Source organism: Nilaparvata lugens, chromosome X (assembly GCF_014356525.2).
Source record: "Nilaparvata lugens isolate BPH chromosome X, ASM1435652v1, whole genome shotgun sequence".
NCBI lineage: Eukaryota > Metazoa > Arthropoda > Insecta > Hemiptera > Delphacidae > Nilaparvata > Nilaparvata lugens.
Genome location: NC_052518.1, coordinates 82,871,326 through 82,895,873, shown reverse-complemented (window position 1 = coordinate 82,895,873; position 24,548 = coordinate 82,871,326). Strand labels below are relative to the sequence as shown.

Below are 24,548 nucleotides of genomic sequence, written 5' to 3'. Positions count from 1 at the left end.
ATTCTGCTGTGAAGCCATATTGATATACTTCAATCTTATGATGTTATTCTTATTGAATTATAATTTTCATTCAGAATCATAGGCAATTAATATAAATCATAAAGGTAAAGTTCCTCAGGCAGCATTTCATCACTGTAGAATAGCAGTAAAAAAATTATAGAAATGGACCAATATAATATACCGTATGAATATAATCACTTTATAAATCACAATTATATTCAATTTGTAGTCTGGGAATAGAAAGGTTCCATTGGGGAAATATAAGCTAGTCGCAGTAATTATATCCTGCAGTAGTAAAGTAGATGGATCAGTATAAAAGGTGAGTGAATAGAACTGGTCCCATTTTTCGACAGTAGATTTTTACCGAGCTGATTTCACAAGTGTGCATGGTAATTATTTTACTGCACATATAGGCCTAAAGCCACCATCAAGCACCATATTATCAACAGTAAATTTCCTGCTGAGCAGAGCAGTAAAATACTAAATATAAAGAAAATAAAAATCTCAGTACCCTTTTTTTGAAATATTTTCTCATAACATGTTTCGGACATTTATGCCATTTTCAAGTGATATGAAGTAAATAAATAAATACTACTGGAAGATTCTTATTTTGATCATATGTTAGTGTATTCATATGTTTTTATTAACAAGGACTGTAAATTTTGGGTTTATATTCGCATGATCCTATCAAAAATGGGGTTATTGGTGTCTAATTGGATTAGGTGTATTATTTTATCTCTGTTTAATTTTGCTGCTTTATAATATGGAATTCTTCTTTGACATTCAGTTTTTGAATTTTATTACCATAATTAAGTATTTTCATATTGGAATTTATATCTGTAAAATTATGGCCTGAATCTATCAAGTTTTCAGCAAATGCCGACTTTTGTGTATAATTTTTAGATTTTAGTGCTTGCATATGTTCTCGAAACCTGATATGGAAATTTCTACCCATTTGTCCGATATAGAATTTGTCACAATCACTACATTTAAGTTCATAGATTCCAGATTTTACAAAAACCCAAATCATCAAGTCTCCTCAACAGTGCTCCCTGATCAACACGATCAAATGCTTTTGCATAGTCTGTGTAAATGACATCAACCTCACCTCCAGAATCCATTACCCTCGAAACATCCATAGTGAACTCCATCAAATTGGTGACCACAGACCTTCCAGGGAGAAACCCATGTTGACAGTCCGATATCAGAGGACGGGAGTAACACAAAATCTCATCATACAAAACATGCTCCAAAACCTTTGCAAAGACTGAAAGCAGGGAGATCGGACGATAGTTATCAATTAGATCCTTTCTGCCAGACTTGAAAATGGGTATTACCTTGGAAATCTTCCACCTTGTAGGAAATAAACCTTTCGCCAAAGATAAATCGAATATATATTTCAATGGGTCAACCAACACATCAATACAGTACAGTCAATTATTATGTTTTGTGCTTGCTGATATAAAAAGGTATCTGGAGCTATTTCAAAAAAGGTGTGGTATATGAATACAGCCACAATACAAGACATGCCACTAGACTGGATGTGCCCCGAAGCCAACTGCTGTGAACTACAATGTTTTCATCCTAGGGAATAAGATTTTTTAGCAGCCTTCCTTGGAAAATATAGGAAACACGGGTCTCTTGGTTCTATACCTCAGTGGAAAATAGACTCCTGGGAAAGGATTTTCATGACTATGAGGAACCTCTTTTTGGGAGTCAAGCAACTCCACATAAGGAATAGCAATGCAGGTTATTTTACTGTAGTCAGAGAATTCAGACACTGCCTAAATGGAAGTTCCAGTCCTTGGTAACGACCTCAAGTATCAAGTTGAAAAAAAAAACTTTTCAACAGCCTATGCAGTCTGAACAAATCGGAATTGTAAATAATTATTGTAAATTGCTAGATTCGAGAGTAGTTGAAACCAAATATCAATATTTCATTGCTTACAGTTACCATTATGAGCCAGATCTGAACCTTTTGAATCCCAAACCTTTTGAAACCCAACCTTTTGAATCCATCCTCTGAAACTCAACCTGGCCTGACCTGATTCAAACCTTTTTTAAGCTGAAACTCAACCTGGCCTGACCTCATTCAAATCTTTTTCAAGCGGTTTGCCATAGAAAGCATATAATTTACCTTGGGGGTATGAAGAGACAGACCGTACGATTTACAGATACGGTAATCTCCATCAGAGACAACAGTATCTTTACTCTATGATTCTATGTAGGCATACTTTCAAGAACACGGATGAACGATCGAACTTCATAACGTAGAAGTAATTGAATCACTTTTTTCTTTCATGAGCTGAGAGCTTAAGCTGTTGATGCCCTTACAGCTTGTTAGAAAATAGAATCTTGTTCTATCAATTTTTGTTTTTTGCAATCATTAATCTATCATAACAAAAAAAAAAGAATTCAAATTCAAAAATAACTATCAATCTAATTGAGTTTGAGCTTTGAGTAATCGTTGCCATGGCAAGGTTGGTAACATCTGTTTTCCTCCTATGTTATGTGCATCTGCGACAAACTGACAAAGTAAACAAGATAATGGAATTTTCAGGTAAATATTGTTATTTTTATCATTTATATTTATTGTGATTATACTTTCAAATGGTTGATAAACATACATTCACTTAATTTATTTCTAATCTCTGGTTTAATATCAATTAAAACAGCCAAGTTATTTAGCTATTATGTTCATAAACCGGTACCTAACCCAGCTTGGCAACAAGAAAACATTTTTAATATTATTTCGAAAATTTATTGATGAATTTGCAGTCGGATAATAGTTATTTGTGGTTACATTATGTATAATAATATTTCAAATGAGAAGAGGAAATTAATTTTATTTAATACGGTAACTTAACTGGTAGGCCCTGACAGTACTACTATGCAATTCAATAGTAAATTCAGTCTTGGCTCTTGGGAAGAGTTGAAACTAGTTTGTTGTGCTTTGATAATTTAAAAAGGGTACTTGATAACTTATTGTGTTTCAATAATTCCAGTAGGCTAGCCTTAATAAGAAAAGATGGTATTCAATATTTTTAGCATTATGACTGTTGAACCTAGAAATTTGTTAACTTAAATGGCTAACAGTCACTATGTATCAACTGTGTTTTGAACCAATTTTTCACTTTACAAAGATTTACTATTGAAAACTATTTTAATCTGCGTTATGCACTTCTACAAGAATTTTCGTTATCTAAATTTGCAGTTATATTATCGCTGATTGTTGTTTATCATATTCAAGTAAAGTTTCCTGGAAAGATTTTATTATGTTTTTGAGACCTAGTAACTTGAATTGAACCTAAGAATTTTATTCTTGTCTTGTAAGGTTCTTAAATAAAATGTCATATGTTAATTCTCAGCTGAAATCCGCGTTCAACCGTGGATACTTTTAAGAAATCCGCGTTCAACCGTGGATACTTTTAAGAAATCCGCGTACAACCGTGGATACTTTTAAGAATTCCTCATTTGGTGTTCCATGATGCCCGTGGATTTCACATCAGTTGAGACATTCCAGTTTCAACATCGCAATATTTAAGGAAGCCTTAGCAGCAATGGAGCTGTATGTATAATTTCAAACTGATAAATTCAGCTTTGGGGGATTTGGTGTGTTGCTAGATTGTAAGCAGGGAATGGATAACGTATACATTGGCTTGCTCTTATGTGTAATGCACTGTTTAATAAGTTACCTCTTCAGAAATGTTCCAACCAATACCGGTATATAGGCTTTGTATTAGTTTTCCTTTTATCTTGTACACTCAAGTTAGGTTGTACCTTATTGTTTTGTTCTGTAATTGAGAAGAATCCCTTCAAAATCTTCAGAAAAATCTGTGAATAGTTCGCTTTGTATATACGGTACTTAGGCCTGTCACAGAGCTCGACCGTCTGTCAGTCGCACTTGTCTGGCTACTGCAAATCCGTACAAAGCTGATCGTGCGGCTACTTTAAGGCTCAACTCGCGACTCAAGAGACTCTACTCTAGTCGAGAGCACGTGTTTCCAAATGGTGACACTCAGACCAGTCGACTCTATAGTGTGGTCCACGTTATAATGGCAGTGGATAAAGATAGAAGAATAGCGATGCCAATTCTCTGCATTAATTAATTATATTTCTTCACCGTCAAAAACATAATTGTCATCGTTGTGGACCTAGAAAAGGATAGTACCACCGGCTTTGTCGAATGATAGACAAGGATAGCAAAACCGAAGTTGATCAAATACTGTCATTATAACGTGAACCTCACTTTTGTCTCCGCGACTGTCACCGTTTGAAAACACATGCTCTCGACTAGAGTCGAGTCTCTTCTCGACCTGAGCCTAATTCTCACATAAGGTAGGCCTACGCGACTATCACTGTCGTGCGAGCTCTGAAACTGGCCTTATAGTCTTCTTTTTCTCGTTCTGATAAACCACCATGGCATGGTAAATCATTATATCAAGTATTCTTTTTTCAATTTCTGCTTTTGAACATTACTCTTGGATAAACAAGCTATAAAACATTATGTTTTGTTTCCATTCTTGTTGTATTCAGATTTATATAATGCACTGTTATTGGCATTTTGTAATGTTTGACGTTGTTTGTCATTATTCGATCTTTTAACCCTAAAGAGACACACTGGGGTGTTTTACACCCCAGGGATTTTTTTCTGTTCTACAGTTGACAATATCAAACAGATGGGAATTTATGCCCAGTCTAAATTAGGTTTGTAGTGTTGTTAACTACTCTCCACACCACTTCCATCAGTAATAGCATTCTACAAGGTCACCAGCTCATCTTGTTCTTCGTTTGGGGTGTCTAACACCCCAGAGTGTCTTTTACGTAGCACTTTTATCAAACACTTTTATTACAAAGATTTACTTGTATTGTCACTACGAATGTGGTATGGGATGATGGATGAAATTGGAATGAATGCTATGATTCTCTACAACTTGAGATTCAAAGCAATAAAATGAAGAGACGTGAGTTTTTGATGAAGTTGTCATTGGCAATGATCAAGCCATTCGTTCAAACCGGATTAGGAGCTCCAACACTTAGGCGGAACATACGTACTTCTGAAATTAGTATAAATATTAATAAGCAGTGCTTTACTTTTGATTTCTGTTTGCACTTGGAACAAAAATGATTAAGAAATGATGAAGTTTGGTCTAAGTACTTGTTTTTTCATATTTTTCAAAGAAAAATGCAAAATTATATTGGGGTGTTAAACACCCCAGTGTGTCTACTGTGTTAGCATAAAGTAAGTGTGTCTCTGTAGGGTTAAATAGACTATTTTTATTTTGAATTTGAACTCGTACTATAGTAGCCGTACATCAAGATGGCTCCTGATGATATTTTGAAAAAAGAATATCTTTTTAGCATGCCCAGAACTGAAAGTTTCTGTTTAAACATAAAACTGCCATGAAAATAATTTTCTTGTGATAAAAGTTGCAATCTATACATGCGAAATGAATATTAATAAGGGCACTAATGTGCGGCTATAATAGCACTCTTGCACCTTTGACATTTCCAATGTTCCTCAAATTTGTATATAAATGGATAGAGTATTTCCTATTGTATTTCTGTAGCTGTATTCAGTTTATTGTTGTTAATCTGTGTGCAGATCTACACGCATCAAATACATTATACACATATCACTTTTATACTTCTTATTGTCTTGTTATTTTGTATTTTTTTCATTATTGTACTTGAGTTTTCTCACTTATTATTTGAATGATGTCTTGTTATTTTTTCATTATTGTACTTGAAATTACTCACTAATTATTTGAATGATGTGTTTATATGAATAGCTCATTCAAGAGATTATTATGGATTCATCAAAGATTTCAGGTTGCATGTGTTGAGTTTGTTTGTAATGTTGTGTTATTTGATATGAGAATTATATTTTAGAACAAAACACTGCACTTGGCATGTAATTCTTTTTGCAACTTATTAATAAAAAAACATATTGTATGTTGTTTGCACGCATGTAGTTAAACTAATATTATTGTACATACAGAATGGACTGTGCGTTTCTAGTAGATTGTTTCAATATAAGCGTGATTTATGGTTGAGGTTTTAATGGCATTAGTGTAACTGTTCAGTGTAACAACAGCGTTTTGTGATTTCACGTCTTGAAAGCCTTTTGGTTAATAAACATTTAAAATCATATCTATTGAAATTATGTCCTCAATTTTTGTAATTGATGTTTTTTAAAACAATCAAAAGTGTGTGGTTTTTAACTATAATATATTATGTGATGTTTTTCTTACATTCATTGTATTCTTTTTTATATTAGTCATTTTTTTTAGTTTGGAAGCATACAATACTGTACCTTTATAATATTTCATGGTGTTGAGAAATTTCTTGAAACAGGCCACTGAACACCAAAATGTGTTATTACTGAGGATATTTTATGTAAAATAGAAATCTATTGATTGATTTATAGAGACGTGTTATTGGCCTATATTTCTTTCGACATGTTCCTATTTCTATCAATTTGAAGTTAATTTTCTCATACTCACCTGCCTGAAATTGTTCACTTGATTGTCTTTCCTATTGAATTAAATTACAATCTATTTTTTAAAAATGAAACATTTTCAGCCAATACAATACTACAAAACTACAATATCAGCCAAAATTAATTTTTTGAGCCAATGAAAATCTCTAATAAATCTATAACCACCAAAACAAAGTGTATATTATGTCATATCTTTTGTTTTTTAACCAACTTGATGATAGATTGCTTTCTCTTATAGTGCTAGTGATGTATTGTATGTAATATGCTGAACAATCTTAGTTGGCCATGTTCTATTCTACTGTTTTTGATGATATTTATGCTTTATTGTAGGCCGTCAACCTAAAGATCCATACTTCATTGAAGATTACAAAAAGAGAAAGGAAGAAAACCGTGCAAGAATAGCCAGATTGGCCAAAAATGTAAACAGAGTGATTGAAGGCGCTAGTACCAGTGCAAACCCATCTTTTCCAACTGAGAGCAGTGAAGAACGATCAATGCGGACCCGCCTCGTGACCTCTGTGTCACACTTGACATTGAGAAGTTTTTCAGTGGTGAGGAGTGGGCATCCAAAACTCACCTGGAAAGAAAGGAACTCAGATCTCAACTGGAAACATACCGATATTCGTTAAAGCATACTTCAGGTTAGTTAGTATTTTCGAAACAACTTTTATGGCCATTTTATATTATCTTTCTTTCTCTCCTCATCTTCCTTGTTATTTTCCTTCTCCAGCTTTTCCTTATTCAATTTGATTGTATGGTAAGAGATGTAGTGGTATTTCTCCATAATTGAAAGAAAATGACGTTGATGTTGTCAAAATAATATAGTGGTATGTTAGTTAGTTTAATTTTCGTCTTATAACACTACAGCATCAAGCAAAGCTAGGTAGTAAATGACATGTTAAAAGTATTGAGTACAGTACTCAAAAAAGTAATTATAAAAGAGAGAAAAAAAGAAGAAAATCAGAACATACAAAGGCGTTAAAAAAAGCCTTGCAAAAAAATCCTAAACGCGCCAACAGTTGAAGCTTTCCTCTAAACTGTACGGAGATGCATCGTTCAATTTAGCTTTTATTGCATTCTTGAACCTTTCTGAGCTCTCAATACATTCTATTTCAATAGGAAGAGAGTTATAAGCTCTTAATCCGCTCATGTGCAGTACCTTAGGCAGCTGAACTTCGCATTTGGTCAGCTAGGGCAAGTCCTGGGTGCCGGTCACTGTAGTGGGCCGATCAGTGTGCAGTGGGTATGGCATCTTGGCGTGGGGCGGGGTGCCTCATCCAATGTATTGCAGCCCCTTGCCGTTTCACAAAGATCACTCATTAAAACGCTTCTTTTGAAAAATAACAGATACCCTACTCATTTGTTGTTCCTCGAATTTCCAGTTTTGAATATTAAACAGCTCTTCATTAAAAACCTTTTAATTTTTATTAAAAGAAACAATTCCCTATTTACAGAAATTCAGCATAATTATCCTACCAGAAATAGATTAAATATTAACATCCAAATCCCTCGTCTCGAAAACTCAATGCAATTATCAAACTCTTTCCATTGGCTTTATCGTAATGCTCCTCTTTCCATTGAACTCAAAATGAAACACATTATAACAAACGAGACTTGATACGGATTTAATCCAGTTTAAAATGAAATTTAGTTTAAACTGACACTGTGCAAACGGCCCTTATAATATTATATGTCCAAGTGTCAATCATTTGCTCGCAGTTGATAATTACCCGCAGTTGGTGGGTCACTTTGGGGGGGGACCGTCATCGCCGGACCCCCCTTAGCCCAGGAATACACGAGATGGCGTAGTGCCGGACGGCTGTTCCCCGGTTACGGCGCCGGATGTGATTCATGTCAGTGGAAATGATAGGCTGGCAAAGTTGCCGATTCTCTGTTACCACCGCCGTCCATTCTAGACAGCTGTTATTCAATCATCTTGGTATATCTGATCTAATATCAATAATATAAAATTAATAATATCTAATATAATTACATTGCAGTGACGAAATATATTCTATCTTGATTTAATAATACATTTTCGTATTTTGGTAGTTCATCATCGTATTTCTAAGTAGTCTGAAAGCAATTTGGCAGCGGTGTGGAGCTAGTAAAGGATGGAGTCGTTCGCTTTGTCTAATGTTTGACAAGTAAGCAAATCAATGTTAAGGCTGTTCGGCACACTTTTTTCATTATTTAAATTGGATAATATTTTTCAATATAATTGTTAAGAACATTATAAGAGTGAGAAAAAGTGGCAACTATAATTTTCAAGTGGTCTAATAAGCGAGTTATGGGTTGTTGAAGTGCTAACTTTCCAGATTCCGTTTTCTTTCCAGATCATAAACGGTTTCGACTATATTATTAGAACTTCTCTTAAAAACTCGAAAAATGTATCTTCCCAAACAAAAACATTTTATTCCCCATATCGTTCATAAATAAAAAAGTAACATTTTTTTGTAAATTCGATAACTTGTTTATTTTGGCATTAATCGCGGAAAACGCATATTAGAAGAAAGCCAATGATATACTGAATGTATTAAAAAAAACTCCAATCGAAAATTCGAAACCGTTTATGATCTGGAAAGAAAACGGAGTTAGCACTTCAACAACCCATAACTCGCTTATTAAACCACTTAGAAAATTTCAGTTGCCACTTTTTCTCACTCATGAGGTGCTTACAGATTTACGCGCCGCGAACATGTGCAATTCACTTTTAATCAGCTGATGCCAAGCTTTTTATATCTGAATCTCACCGTTTCTGTAAAAATACAGATATAATCAGCTGATTAAAAGTGAATTGCTCATGTTCGCGGCGCGTATATCTGTACGCACCTTTATAATGATCTTAGCAATTATATTGAAAAAGATTATCCAATTTAAATAAAAATAAAAAGGTGTACCAAACAGCCTTAATCTGGTGCTGACTTTATAACGTGAATCGCACTATAGAATCCGCATTTCTATAGATTTTATATTTAGAATTACCAATTTTATTATTAAACGAAAATCCAAATTACTTTGTCTTATCGTTTGTAAGTATTGAGATGTGACCTGGTTTCAATAATTTTAGTTATTCTAGTGGTTTGAATAAGCTCTTTTTCTTTCTATTGACATGTTTGCTGTACCCAGTTGTTCGAGCTCACTGCCGGCGCACAAGTTTTCTTTGCCGGTAGTGCCATTTTGTAAGTTAGAATATTTATTTTATCAATCTGTATTATTCTATGGCAAATAAATGAATTTGAATTTGAAAAAAATGCTGTAATTCACCCCGAAGACGGATATTAATAATGGGAAAGAAATTAATCACTTGAAAATTATCAATAACTAGTCTTCGGGGTGAATTACAGCATTTAATTTGGATTTTCGTTTAATAATAAAAATATCGGGGCACCGAGCTTCGCTCGTTATTTCTATTTATTGATGAACAGAATACAATTCTCTAAAATGATCGTGTTTATATTTTACAGCTGGCTATACGTCAGCTTATGATCCACGGGGATGCGATATTTTGATTTTCCACAGAATCACTCGCTCACTTTTTACTATCCACAGACGACGAAAGTTTCAGCCAAGGATGAATTATCCTTTTAATGTCGTTCAGCGAGTTTTCCCAAGGATGAAACCTAGTGCAATCGAATTTTTATATCATAAACCTACTGTGTTCCAAATTTCGTAAAAATCTTTAGAGCCGTTTTCGAGTTCCGTTGAACATAAATAACTAGATAACCAGATATAAAAATATAAAGAGATATACAGAAATTGCTCGCTTAATATATTAGGATTGTTGAATCATTAGCATTTGAATAATTGCAACATCTCAGTAATTTTCATCTGTAGACTAACTGGCCACTATTGCTTCGTATAAAATGAGAACTGCTATCCAGAGATTGTCAGTTTGGTATAAGGGTGAGCATTCCTGACCGGCAATTAGGAGGTACTGGGTTCGATTCCTGGGCTGACAAATAATTTTTGAATAGTAGCGCTCATCGAATTTCCATCTAGCTGTTTACCCTGTTGTCAATATTTGCTGTAGCAGAAGTCTTCGGGGTGAATTACAGCATTTAATATGGATTTTCGTTTAATAATAAAATAGTTGAATCATTAGCATTTGAATAATTGCAACATCTCAGTAATTTTCATCTCTATATTTAAAATTACAGGAAGTTGATAGAAATTTGAAGATTATTCTGTAAGTATTTTTCTATTTCATCCATCAAGTTGAATCTGAAACCTTGAAACTTATTTACCAATATCTGGTGTGTAATTTTAAATGTAAGTGGTTAAATTTTTTAAGAGTTTGAAAAGTATCTATTGTACACAATTATGGCATCGCTGAAATTCTTAGCCGTACTGCATTTGCCTTTTTAGTGTCTGTGAAATAGGTTTGAATGTGTTAGAGGCTACGAGATAATAACATGAACCTCAAACGGTGAAAAAAGTCGCTGGTATTGTAGGGACATAGTGGTGGGAATGTCTCTCTCACACTTCCCCTCTCACTCTGCATTCATACCGCCAGAACAGAAATTGTTTGAAGTGAAGATACCTGCTGCTGAGAACGAACTGACAAACGTTTACCCACACACTAAAAAAATTGAGTTGAGTCTCGCGGCTTCTAGTAGACTACAGGCGTCTTAGTGTTAGATCAAGACCATATCAGCCAATCAGAGAGCTTCCTGCCCTGCCGACTCGCCTGAAAACGCATGAAAAAACTCTTCGTGTGGCCTCGCCCCTTAGTGTGTTGAGAAGGGGAGGAGTCTCCTCCCCTCCAACTTACCATAAGGGTAGGAGTGGTAAGCAGTTGTAGAAGGAGAAACTTTACTTTCTCTCTCCACTGTTCGTTTACTCACTCTATCTCTAGTCTATTCTGGTCTGATGTTTCTCAACTGAAAACATTGTAGGTAGCCCACCTAAATTTAAAATTATTTTTAAGCCACATTATTCTTTAACCTATCTAGCTCAAGATTATTTTTCTTTTCCACCCATATCAACAGTTGCAAGTTCACGCGCTAGCGTTAAACTCTTTGCTGTTGATTATGGTCTGTCTGCCTATTCATAAAATAATGTTGATTTCTAAAAAGCAACTCTGAAAGAATAAATTATTAATATTGGTATTTAATCTGTACTACTGTTCACTGCTAATTACTACAATTATTACTATTTACTATAATCAGCTATGTCATTTCTATGTCAGAAAGTTATTAAATTGCCTAATGAAATAAGACAAGATAATTCAGCTTGTTCGGATACAACGATTCTTTGCCACCTTCTCCGATCCCTGGCTGTTGTCGGCAAAGAATCATGGACAATTTGTAAAATTTACTAAATAAAATTCAATATATTGTAAATTTTGTTATTTCAAGATGTTTTTTTTTGTAACTGCCAACCAAAAATTACCTCAATTGAGAGGCTTTTGTTCATTTCATGAATGCCAATAAAGCTATTATTATTATGATTATTATTATTGTTATTATTATTAATGGATACTATTGTACAATGATTTATGAAATGAATTGTTATGTTTTTCATAAGCTTATTTATTGTCGCTCAATAGTTACATACATGCATGACAAAAATGTGGAATATGAACGTGGGATTTGTGCAATGACAAGTTTATCTTGATACTTTTATCCTCATATAAATTTCAAATCAATTGTTTTATTGAATAAATTACTCAACTCATTCATTCATGGCTGTTTTTACAATCATCTCCTTGACTGTCTCCACCTGAAGGTCTCTATGAAGGTCGGCGTTCCTGATGAAATATGGAGCATGGATTATGCCAATTTTGCTGTCTGCTGTACAGCCCCACAGTTGCGCACTATACAACCAGACAGGCCTCAGTATTTGTTTGTAGAGTAGAATTTCATTGTAGGCTGATAAGCTTGAATTCCTTCCTATCAGCCAATATATCCTACTGTACTTGTAGTTGAGCTCATCCCTCTTTTTCTTGACATGGCTTTTCCCGAAGAATAGAAGAATCCACAAGGAAGAAGAAATTTGAGCCCTATTGAGAAACGATTTCAAGACGTCTCGAATAAGCATTATGCACATATCCTGTTGAGAACGGCTTGAAAAGAATTCTGTGTTCATCAAGGTCACTTGACTACTTGTCAAGTATGATTATTGTATTGCTTATTGAAAATATTCAACTTTACCATGCATATGACTAGAAATTATAATCTCATGGGTTGCAGCCAATCATAAATTGCACTATTCAATCATAGATTTAAAAATACAATTTGAAATAGTTTATATCATTCATCTCTTTCAACAAACATTTATCGTTCTGTTACATTTTGTTTTAATTTCTCTTAATCTAATAATAAATATCGTCTACATTAAAAATAAAAACTCCACTGATATGAAAGCGAGATTTTTACAAATAAGGTTTCAAGTATGCTTGCCTACTCATAGTTTCAATTTGTTCTTTCCGTATGTACGTTTATGTATACGGTTTCCATTTCAAGCATGCTTAGGGTACAAACACACTGAAAGCGGAGCAAAGCGTCGTGAACAAGATCATGTTAAGTAATGAGCTGCAACACACTGGAAGCGTCTACTCGCAGAGCGGAGCGGAGCGTGGCGTCAAACTTTGGAACAAGCTGGTTTGTTTATTGGATCGTCTACAAGCGGAGTGTCACAGAGCGTGTGCCAGGCTGGTCTACTCTTGTACTCTACTAGGCCCTTGACGCTTGACGCTCAGACGCTTCCAGTGTGTATCATGAACGCTCTGACCACACCACGCCACGCTCCGCTCCGTCTTCAGTGTGTTTGTACCTTTATAGAAGTAGCCTTGACAAACAAAGCTTTGAAAAATCATCTCTGAATACGGTCCTAAATTAACGAACTTTCCTTATTATGATGAACTTGATAGAATAACTGAGCAGTATCTGCTTTGCTATATTATAAGATTGGGCCTTTTTTTATAAGAGTTTCAATAATTCTTAAGCCAAACACAATTACTTGGTAGCTCAGAGGATTGGTTACCTGTTATTGCGGTTGTCAGTAGACTGTATGCGGTTTCCTCAATCAGCAGTGGTTTTCTGGACAAGTAAAATTTACCTTGACGCTACATATTTATATATATTATATATATATATATATATATATATATATATCATATTTTTAATTATATAATTTCAGTTATGTTATTATGTTTATCACTTTAAACTGTTATAAAGGACATCGTGCAATGAAAATATGTGGGTATAACTGATGGATTCAATTGAATCAAATTTTCATATTTTTTGGTTTGAAAATAGCATGCAAAACATTGAATCTCTCAGTTTTATTTCTGACCCATTCACAAATATTTGCATTTCTGACCCTAAAATATTACAGAGGCTTAACAAGAGTGAATGAACCAATCTTCAAAGTAGCTACAAAGTATCTGTCCAGTTTTGTTACCTAAGAAAGCTTTTCTGGTAGCGCTTTTTAAATATTATAATCTCAGTTTTATTTCTGACCCATTCACAAATATTTGCATTTCTGACCCTAAAATATTACAGAGGCTTAACAAGAGTGAATGAACCAATCTTCAAAGTAGCTACAAAGTATCTGTCCAGTTTTGTTACCTAAGAAAGCTTTTCTGGTAGCGCTTATTAAATATATACTATAATAAAGTAAAGAACTGGCTTATACACGTATAGAATTACGTAGGAACAATTACTTGGAATAGAACATTTCCACTAATACATTGTTTTTTATGATATTTATGCTTTATTGTAGGCCGTCAACCTGAAGTTCCATACTTCATCAAAGATTACAAAAAGAGAAAGGAAGAAAACCGTGCAAGAATAGCCAGATTGGCCAAAAATGTAAACAGAGTGATTGAAGGCGCTAGTACCAGTGCAAACCCATCTTTCTCAACTGAGAGCAGTGAAGACACGATCAATGCGGACCCGCCTCGTGACCTCTGTGTCACACTTGACATTGAGAAGTTTTTCAGTGGTGAGGAGTGGGCATCCAAAACTCATCTGGAAAGAAAGCAACTCAGATCTCAACTGGAAACATACCGATATTCGTTAAAGCATACTTCAGGTAGTTAGTATTTTCGAAACAACTTTTATGGCCATTATTATATCTTTCTTTCTCTCCTCATCTTCCTTGTTATTTTCCTTCTCCAGCTTTTCCTTATTCAATTTGATTGTATGGTAAGAGATGTAGTGGTATTCTCCATAATTGAAAGAAAATGACGTTGATGTTGTCAAAATAATATAGTGGTAGTTAGTTAGTTTAATTTTCGTCATATAACACTACAGCATCAAGCAAAGCTAGGTAGTTAATGACTCGTCAAAAGTATTGAGTACAGTACTCAAAAAAGTAATTATAAAAGAGAGAAAAAGAAGAAAATCAGAACATACAAAGGAGTTGAAAAAATATGCCTAGCAAAAAAATCCTAAACGCGCCAACAGTTGAAGCTTTCCTCTAAACTGTACGGAGATGCATCGTTCAATTTATCTTTTATTGCAGTTGCTCAAAAGCTGGATTGCCTCAACATTTTGATGGTCATATAGAGGCTCTTCATAGGTCCTTGCTGTTTTTACAATCATCTCCTTGACTGTCTCCACCTGAAGGTCTCTATGAAGGTCGGCGTTCCTGATGAAATATGAAGCATGGATTATGCCAATTTTGCTGTCTGTACAGCATTTTATAATAGTTGTTATAGTTTCAATAATTCTTAAGCCAAACACAATTACTTGGTAGCTCAGAGGGTTACCTTGTTATGGCGGGTTGGCCAGTCTACTGCAATATACTACTACAATATATATATTTTTAATTATATAATTTCAGTTGTGTTATTATGTTTATCACTTTAAACTGTTATAAAGGACATCGTGCAATGAAAATATGTGGGTGTAACAATAGATTCAATTGAATCAAATTTTCATATTTTTTGGTTTGAAAATAGCATGCAAAACATTGAATCTCTCAGTTTTATTTCTGACCCATTCACAAATATTTGCATTTCTGGCCCTAAAATATTACAGAGGCTTAACAATAGTGAATGAACCAATCTTCAAAGTATCTGTCCACTTTTGTTACCTAAGAAAGTTTTTCTAGTAGCGCTTTTTGAATATAACTATAATAAAGTATAGAACCGACTTTTACACGTACAGAAATTACGTAGGAACAATTACTTGGAATAGAACATTTCCACTAATACACTGTTTTTGATGATATTTATGCTTTATTGTAGGCCGTCAACCTCAAGTTCCATACTTCATCAAAGATTACAAAAAGAGAAAGGAAGAAAACCGTGCAAGAATAGCCAGATTGGCCAAAAATGTAAACAGAGTGATTGAAGGCGCTAGTACCAGTGCAAACCCATCTTTCTCAACTGAGAGCAGTGAAGACACGATCAATGCGGACCCGCCTCGTGACCTCTGTGTCACACTTGACATTGAGAAGTTTTTCAGTGGTGAGGAGTGGGCATCCAAAACTCACCTGGAAAGAAAGCAACTCAGATCTCAACTGGAAACATACCGATATTCGTTAAAGCATACTTCAGGTTAGTTAGTATTTTCGAAACAACTTTTATGGCCATTATTATATCTTTCTTTCTCTCCTCATCTTCCTTGTTATTTTCCTTCTCCAGCTTTTCCTTATTCAATTTGATTGTATGGTAAGAGATGTAGTAGTATTTCCATAATTGAAAGAAAATGACGTTTATGTTGTCAAAATAATATAGTGGTATGTTAGTTAGTTTAATTTTCGTCATATAACACTACAGCATCAAGCAAAGCTAGGTAGTTAATGACACGTCAAAAGTATTGAGTACAGTACTCAAAAAAGTAATTATAAAAGAGAGAAAAAAAGAAGAAAATCAGAACATACAAAGGAGTTAAAAAAATATGCCTTGCAAAAAAATCCTAAACGCGCCAACAGTTGAAGCTTTCCTCTAAACTGTACGGAGATGCATCGTTCAATTTAGCTTTTATTGCATTCTTGAACCTTTCTGAGCTCTCAATACATTCTATTTCAATAGGAAGAGAGTTATAAGCTCTTAATCCGCTCATGTGCAGTACCTTAGGCAGCTGAACTTCGCATTTGGTCAGCTAGGGCAAGTCCTGTTCAGTCCTGCTCGAATATGGCATCTTGGCGTGGGGGGGGGGGGTGCCTCATCCAATGTATTGCAGCCCCTTGCCGTTTCACAAAGATCACTCATTAAAACGCTTCTTTTGAAAAATAACAGATACCTACTCATCGTGTTCCTCGAATTTCCAGTTTTGAATATAAACAGCTCTTCATTAAAAACCTTTTAATTTTTATTAAAAGAAACAATTCTCTATTACAGAAATTCAGCATATTATCCTACCAGAAATAGATTAAATATTAACATCCAAATCCCTCGTCTCGAAAACTCAATGCAATGATCAAACTCTTTCCATTGGCTTTATCGTAATGCTCCTCATTCCATTGAACTCAAAATGAAACACATTATAACAAACGAGACTTGATACGGATTTAATCCAGTTTAAAATGAAATTTAGCTCAACCTGTCACTGTGCAAACGGCCCTTATAATATTATATGTCCAAGTGTCAATCATTTGCTCGCAGTTGATAATTACCCGCAGTTGGTGGGTCACTTTGGGGGGGGGGGAACTGTCATCGCCGGACCCCCCTTAGCCCAGGAATACACGAGATGGCGTACTGCCGGACGGCTGTTCCCCCGGTTACGGCGCCGGATGTGATTCTTGTCAGTGGAAATGATAGACTGGCAAAGTTGCCGATTCTCTGTTACCACCGCCGTCCATTCTAGACAGCTGTTATTCAATCATCTTGGTATATCTGATCTAATATCAATAATATAAAATTAATAATATCTAATATAATTACATTGCAGTGACGAAATATATTCTATCTTGATTTAATAATACATTTTCGTATTTTGGTAGTTCATCATCGTATTTCTAAGTAGTCTGAAAGCAATTTGGCAGCGGTGTGGAGCTAGTAAAGGATGGAGTCTTCGCTTTGTCTAATGTTTGACAAGTAAGCAAATCAATGTTAAGGCTGTTCGGCACATTTTTTTCATTATTTAAATTGGATAATATTTTTCAATATAATTGTTAAGATCATTATAAGAGTGAGAAAAAGTGGCAACTATAATTTTCAAGTGGTCTAATAAGCGAGTTATGTGGTTGTTGAAGTGCTAACTTTCCAGTTTCCGTTTTCTTTCCAGATCATAAACGGTTTCGACTATATTATTAGAACTTCTCTTAAAAATTCGTAAAATGTATCTTACCAAACAAAAACATTTTATCCCCATTTCGTTCATAAATAAAAAAGTAACATTTTTTTGTAAATTCGATAACTTGTTTATTTTTCATTAATCGCGGAAAACGCATATTAGAAGAAAGCCAATGATATACTGAATGTATTAAAAAAACTCCAATCGAAAATTCGAAACCGTTTATGATCTGGAAAGAAAACGGAGTTAGCACTTCAACAACCCATAACTCGCTTATTAAACCACTTAAAAATTTCAGTTGTCACTTTTTCTCACTCATGAGGTGCGTACAGATTTACGCGCCGCGAACATGAGCAATTCACTTTTAATCAGCTGATGCCAAGCTTTTTATATCTGTATCTCACCGTTTCTGTAAAAATACAGATATAATCAGCTGATTAAAAGTGAATTGCTCATGTTCGCGGCGCATATATCTGTACGCACCTTTATAATGATCTTAACAATTATATTGAAAAAGATTATCCAATTTAAATAAAAATAAAAAGGTGTACCGAACAGCCTTAATCTGGTGCTGACTTTATGACGTGAATCCCACTATAGAATCCGCATTTCTATAGATTTTATATTTAGAATTACCAATTTTATTATTAAACGAAAATCCAAATTACTTTGTCTTATCGTTTGTAAGTATTGAGATGTGACCTGGTTTCAATAATTTTAGTTATTCTAGTGGTTTGAATAAGCTCTTTTTCTTTCTATTGACATGTTTGCTGTACCCAGTTGTTCGAACTCACTGCCGGCGCACAAGTTTTCTTTGCCGGTAGTGCCATTTTGTAAGTTAGAATATTTATTTTATCAATCTGTATTATTCTATGGCAAATAAATGAATTTGAATTTGAAAAAAATGCTGTAATTCACCCCGAAGACGGATATTAATAATGAGAATGAAATTAATCATTTAAAAATTATCAATAGCTAGTGTTCGGGGTGAATTACAGCATTTAATTTGGATTTTCGTTTAATAATAAAAATATCGGGGCACCGAGCTTCGCTCGTTATTTCTATTTATTGATGAACAGAATACAATTCTCTAAAATGATCGTGTTTATATTTTACAGCTGGCTATACGTCAGCTTATGAACTACGGGGATGCGATATTTTGATTTTCCACAGAATCACTCGCTCACTTTTTACTATCCACAGACGACGAAAGTTTTAGCCAAGGATGAATTATCCTTTTAATGTCGTTCATCGAGTTTTCCCAAGGATGAAACCTAGTGCAATCGAATTTTTATATCATAAACCTACTGTGTTCCAAATTTCGTAAAAATCTTTAGAGCCGTTTTCGAGTTCCGTTGAACATGAATAACTAGATAACCAGATATAAAAATAACCAGTATAAAAATATAAAGAGATATACAGAAATTGCTCGCTTAATATATTAGGATTGTTGAATCATTAGCATTTGAATAATTGCAACATCTCAGTAATTTTCATCTGTAGACTGACTGGCCACTATGGCTTCGTATAATATGAGCGCTGCTATCCAGAGATTGTCAGTTTAGTGTAAGGGTAAGCATTCCTGACCGGCAATTAGGAGGTACTGGGTTCGATTCCTGGGCTGACAAATAATTTTTGAATAGTAGCGCTCATCGAATTTCCATCTAGCTGTTTACCTGTTGTCAATATTTGCTGTAGCAGAAGTCTTCGGGGTGAATTACAGCATCAATATGGATTTTCGTTTAATAATAAAATAGTTGAATCATTTGCATTTGAATAATTGCAACATCTCAGTAATTTTCATCTCTATATTTAGAATTACAGGAAGTTGATAGAAATTTGAAGATTATTCTGTAAGTATTTTTCTATTTCATCCATCAAGTTGAATCTGAAACCTTGAAACTTATTTACCAATATCTGGTGGTAATTTCAAATGTAAGTGGTTAAATTTTTTAAGAGTTTGAAAAGTATCTATTGTACACAATTATGGCATCGCTGAAATTCTTAGCCGTACTGCATTTGCCTTTTTAGTGTCTGTGAAATAGGTTTGAATGTGTTAGAGGCTACGAGATAATAACATGACCCTCAAACGGTGAAAAAGTCGCTGGTATTGTAGGGACATAGTGGTGGGAATGTCTCTCTCACACTTCCCCTCTCACTCTGCATTCATACCGCTGCTGAGAACGAACTGACAAACGTTTACCCACACTCTAAAAAAAACTGAGTTGAGTCTCGCGGCTTCTAGTAGACTACAGGCGTCTTGGTGTTAGATCAAGACCATATCAGCCAATCAGAGAGCTTCCTGCCCTGCCGACTCGCCTGAAAACGCATGAAAAAACTCTTCGTGTGGCCTCGCCCCTTAGTGTGTTGAGAAGGGGAGGAGTCTCCTCCCCTCCAACTTACCATAAGGGTAGGAGTGGTAAGCAGTTGTAGAAGGAGAAACTTTACTTTCTCTCTCCACTGTTCGTTTACTCACTCTATCTCTAGTCTATTCTGGTCTGATATTTCTCAACTGAAAACATTGTAGGTAGCCCACCTAAATTTAAAATTATTTGTAAGCCACGTTATTCTTTAACCTATCTAGCTCAAGATTATTTTTCTTTTCCACCCATACAATTATTACAGTTGCAAGTTCACGCGCTAGCGTTATACTCTTTGCTGTTGATTATGGTCTGCCTATTCATAAAATAATGTTGATTTCTAAAAAGCAATTCTGAAAGAATAAATTATTAATATTGGTATCTAATCTGTACTACTGTTCACTGCTAATTACTACAATTACTATTTACTATAATCAGCTATTTCTATGTCAGAAAGTTATTAAATTGCCTAATGAAATAAGACAAGATAATTCAGCTTGTTCGGATACAACGATTCTTTGCCACCTTCTCCGATCCCTGGCTGTTGTCGGCAAAGAATCATGGACAATTTGTAAAATTTACTAAATAAAATTCAATATATTGGAAATTTTGTCATTTCAAGATGTTTTTTTTTGTAACTGCCAACCAAAATTACCTCAATTGAGAGGCTTTTGTTCATTTCATGAATGCCAATAAAGCTATTATTATTATTATGATTATTATTATTGTTATTATTATTAATGGATACTATTGTACAATGATTTATGAAATGATTTGTTATGTTTTTCATAAGCTTATTTATTGTCGCTCAATAGTTACATACATGCATGACAAAAATGTGGAATATGAACGTGGGATTTGTGCAATGACAAGTTTATCTTGATACTTTTATCCTCATATAATTTCAAATCAATTGTTTTATTGAATAAATTACTCAACTCATTCATTCATGGCTGTTTTTACAATCATCTCCTTGACTGTCTCCACCTGAAGGTCTCTATGAAGGTCGGCGTTCCTGATGAAATATGGAGCATGGATTATGCCAATTTTGCTGTCTGCTGTACAGCCCCACAGTTGCGCACTATACAACCAGGCAGGTCTCAGTATTTGTTTGTAGAGTAGAATTTTATTGTAGGCTGATAAGCTTTAATTCCTTCCTATCAGCCAATATATCCTTCTTTACTTGTAGTTGAGCTCATCTCTCTTTTTCTTGACATGGCTTTTCCCGAAGAATAGAAGAATCCACAAGGAAGAAGAAATTTGAGCCTTATCCAGAAACAATTTCAAGACGTCTCGAATAAGCATTATGCACATATCCTGTTGAGAACGGCTTGAGAAATCTTCTTGAAAAGAATTCTATGTTCATCAAGGTCACTTGACTACTTGTCAAGTATGATTATTGTATTGCTTCTTGAAAATATATTCAACTTATGACTAGAAATTATAATCTCATGGGTTGCAGCCAATCATAAATTGCACTATTCAATCATAGATTTGAAAATACAATTTGAAATAGTTTATATAATTCATCTGTTCCAACAAACATTTATCGTTCTTTTATATTTTGTTTTAATCTTTCTTAATCTAATAATAAATATCGTCTCATTTAAAATAAAAACTCCACTGATTTGAAAGCGAGATTTTTTCAAATGAGGTTTCAAGTATGCTTGCCTACTCATAGTTTCAATTTGTTCTTTCCGTATGTACGTTTATGTATACGGTTTCCATTTCAAGCATGCTTAGGGTACAAACACACTGAAAGCGGAGCGGAGCGTCGTGAACAATACCATGTTAAGTAATGAGCTGCAACACACTGGAAGCGTCTACTCGCAGAGCGGAGCGGAGCGGAGCGTGGTGTCAAACTTTGGAACAAGCTGGTTTGTTTATTGGATCGTCTACATCTACAAGCGGAGTGTCACAGAGCGTGTGCCAGTCTGGTCTACTCTTGTACTCTACTAGGCCCTTGACGCTTGACGCTCAGACGCTTCCAGTGTGTATCATGAACGCTCTGACCACACCACGCCACGCTCCGCTCCGCCTTCAGTGTGTTTGTACCTTTATAGAAGTAACCTTGACCAACAAAGCTTGAAAAATCATCTCTGAATACGGATCTAAATCAACGAACTTTCCTTATTATGATGAACTTGATAGAATAACTGAGCAGTATCTGCTTTGCTATATTATATAGATTTGTGGCATTTTTTTATAATAGTTTCAATAATTCTTAAGCCAAACACAATTACTTGGTAGCTTTGTGGATTACCTTTTTATGGCGGGATGTCAGTAGACTGTATGCGGTTTCCTCAATCAGCAGTGGTTTTCTGGACAAGTAAATTCACCTTTGACGCTACAATATATATATTTTTAATTATATAATTTCAGTTATGCTATTATGTTTATCACTTTAAACTGTTATAAAGGACATCGTGCAATGAAAATATGTGGGTGTAATTGATAGATTCAATTAAATCAAATTTTCATATTTTTTGGTTTGAAAATAGCATGCAAAACATTACATGATCTCTCAGTTTTATTTCTGACCCATTCACAAATATTTGCATTTATGGCCCTAAAATATTACAGAGGCTTAACAATAGTGAATGAACCAATCTTCAAAGTAGCTACAAAGTATTTGTCCAGTTTTGTTACATAAGAAAGCTTTTCTGGTAGCGCTTCTTGAATATATACTATAATAAAGTGAAGAACCGACTTTTACACGTATAGAATTACGTAGGAACAATTACTTGGAATAGAACATTTCCACTAATACATTGTTTTTTATGATATTTATGCTTTATTGTAGGCCGTCAACCTGAAGTTCCATACTTCATTGAAGATTACAAAAAGAGAAAGGAAGAAAACCGTGCAAGAATAGCCAGATTGGCCAAAAATGTAAACAGAGTGATTGAAGGCGCTAGTACCAGTGCAAACCCATCTTTTCCAACTGAGAGCAGTGAAGACACGATCAATGCGGACCCGCCTCGTGACCTCTGTGTCACACTTGACATTGAGAAGTTTTTCAGTGGTGAGGAGTGGGCATCCAAAACTTACCTGGAAAGAAAGGAACTCAGATCTCAACTGGAAACATACCGATATTCGTTAAAGCATACTTCAGGTTAGTATTTTCGAAACAACTTTTATGGCCATTCATTATTATCTTTCTTTCTCTCCTCATCTTCCTTGTTATTTTCCTTCTCCAGCTTTTCCTTATTCAATTTGATTGTATGGTAAGAGATGTAGTGGTATTTCTCCATAATTGAAAGAAAATGACGTTGATGTTGTCAAAATAATATAGTGGTATGTTAGTTAGTTTAATTTTCGTCATATAACACTACAGTATCAAGCAAAGGTTGGTAGTATTTGACACGTCAAAAGTATTGAGTACAGTACTCAAAAAAGTAAATTATAAAAGAGAGAAAAGAAAAGAAGAAAATCAGAACATACAAACTACCGTAGTTAAAAAATATGTTTGCAAAAAAAAATGCCTTCACGCGCCAACAGTTGAAGCTTTCCTCTAAACTGTACGGAGATGCATCGTTCAAATTTAGCTTTTATTGCATTCTTGAACCTTTCTCAGCTCTCAATACATTCTATTTCAATAGGAAGAGAGTTATAAGCTCTTAATCCGCTCATGCTCAGCCCGCTTCCAACCCGCACCGAGCACGCTCCTCCCTCATTCCGCCCTCGTACCACCATCGAACCACAGTCGCTCCGCCCACGCACCCATCATGAACGTTACGGAAGATGTTAGATCTTCTCGCGTTCCCCGGTCTTTACTGTTGCTCGCCGGTCGATCATCAATCGCTCTGCTGGAGTGACGTTCGGTTGCGGAGCAGAGCGAAAGTCTGTACGCACCTTAAGGCAGCGGCTGCGAAAGCTGAACTGGCAAAGTTGCCGATTCTCTGTTACCACCGCCGTCCATTCTAGACAGCTGTTATTCAATCATCTTGGTATATCTGATCTAATATCAATAATATAAAATTAATATCTAATATAATTACATTGCAGTGACGAAATATATTCTATCTTGATTTAATAATACATTTTCGTATTTTGGTAGTTCATCATCGTATTTCTAAGTAGTCTGAAAGCAATTTGGCAGCGGTGTGGAGCTAGTAAAGGATGGAGTCGTTCGCTTTGTCTAATGTTTGACAAGTAAGCAAATTAATGTTAAGGCTGTTCGGCACACTTTTTCATTATTTAAATTGGATAATATTTTTCAATATAATTGTTAAGATCATTATAAGAGTGAGAAAAAGTGGCAACTATAATTTTCAAGTGGTCTAATAAGCGAGTTATGGGTTGTTGAAGTGCTAACTTTCCAGTTTCCGTTTTCTTTCCAGATCATAAACGGTTTCAACTATATTATTAGAACTTCTCTTAAAAATTCGTAAAATGTATCTTTCCAAACAAAAACATTTTATTCCCCATATCGTTCATAATAAAAATGTAACATTTTTTTGTAAATCGATAACTTGTTTATTTTTGCATTAA

The 24,548-nt window shown here is 34.7% G+C and overlaps 1 protein-coding gene across 1 annotated transcript; it reads left to right on the top strand.

Moving 5' to 3' along the window:
- Nucleotides 1-2,472: 2,472 nt before the first annotated feature.
- On the top strand, nucleotides 2,473-23,380 carry LOC120354364. The gene is made up of 5 exons (XM_039441408.1): nucleotides 2,473-2,480; nucleotides 6,989-7,143; nucleotides 14,231-14,542; nucleotides 15,702-16,013; nucleotides 22,858-23,380. The coding sequence occupies exons 1-5, from the start codon at nucleotides 2,473-2,475 to the stop codon at nucleotides 23,172-23,174; spliced, it is 1,104 nt and encodes a 367-aa protein (XP_039297342.1). The 3' UTR covers nucleotides 23,175-23,380.
- The last annotated feature ends 1,168 nt before the right edge of the window (nucleotides 23,381-24,548 follow it).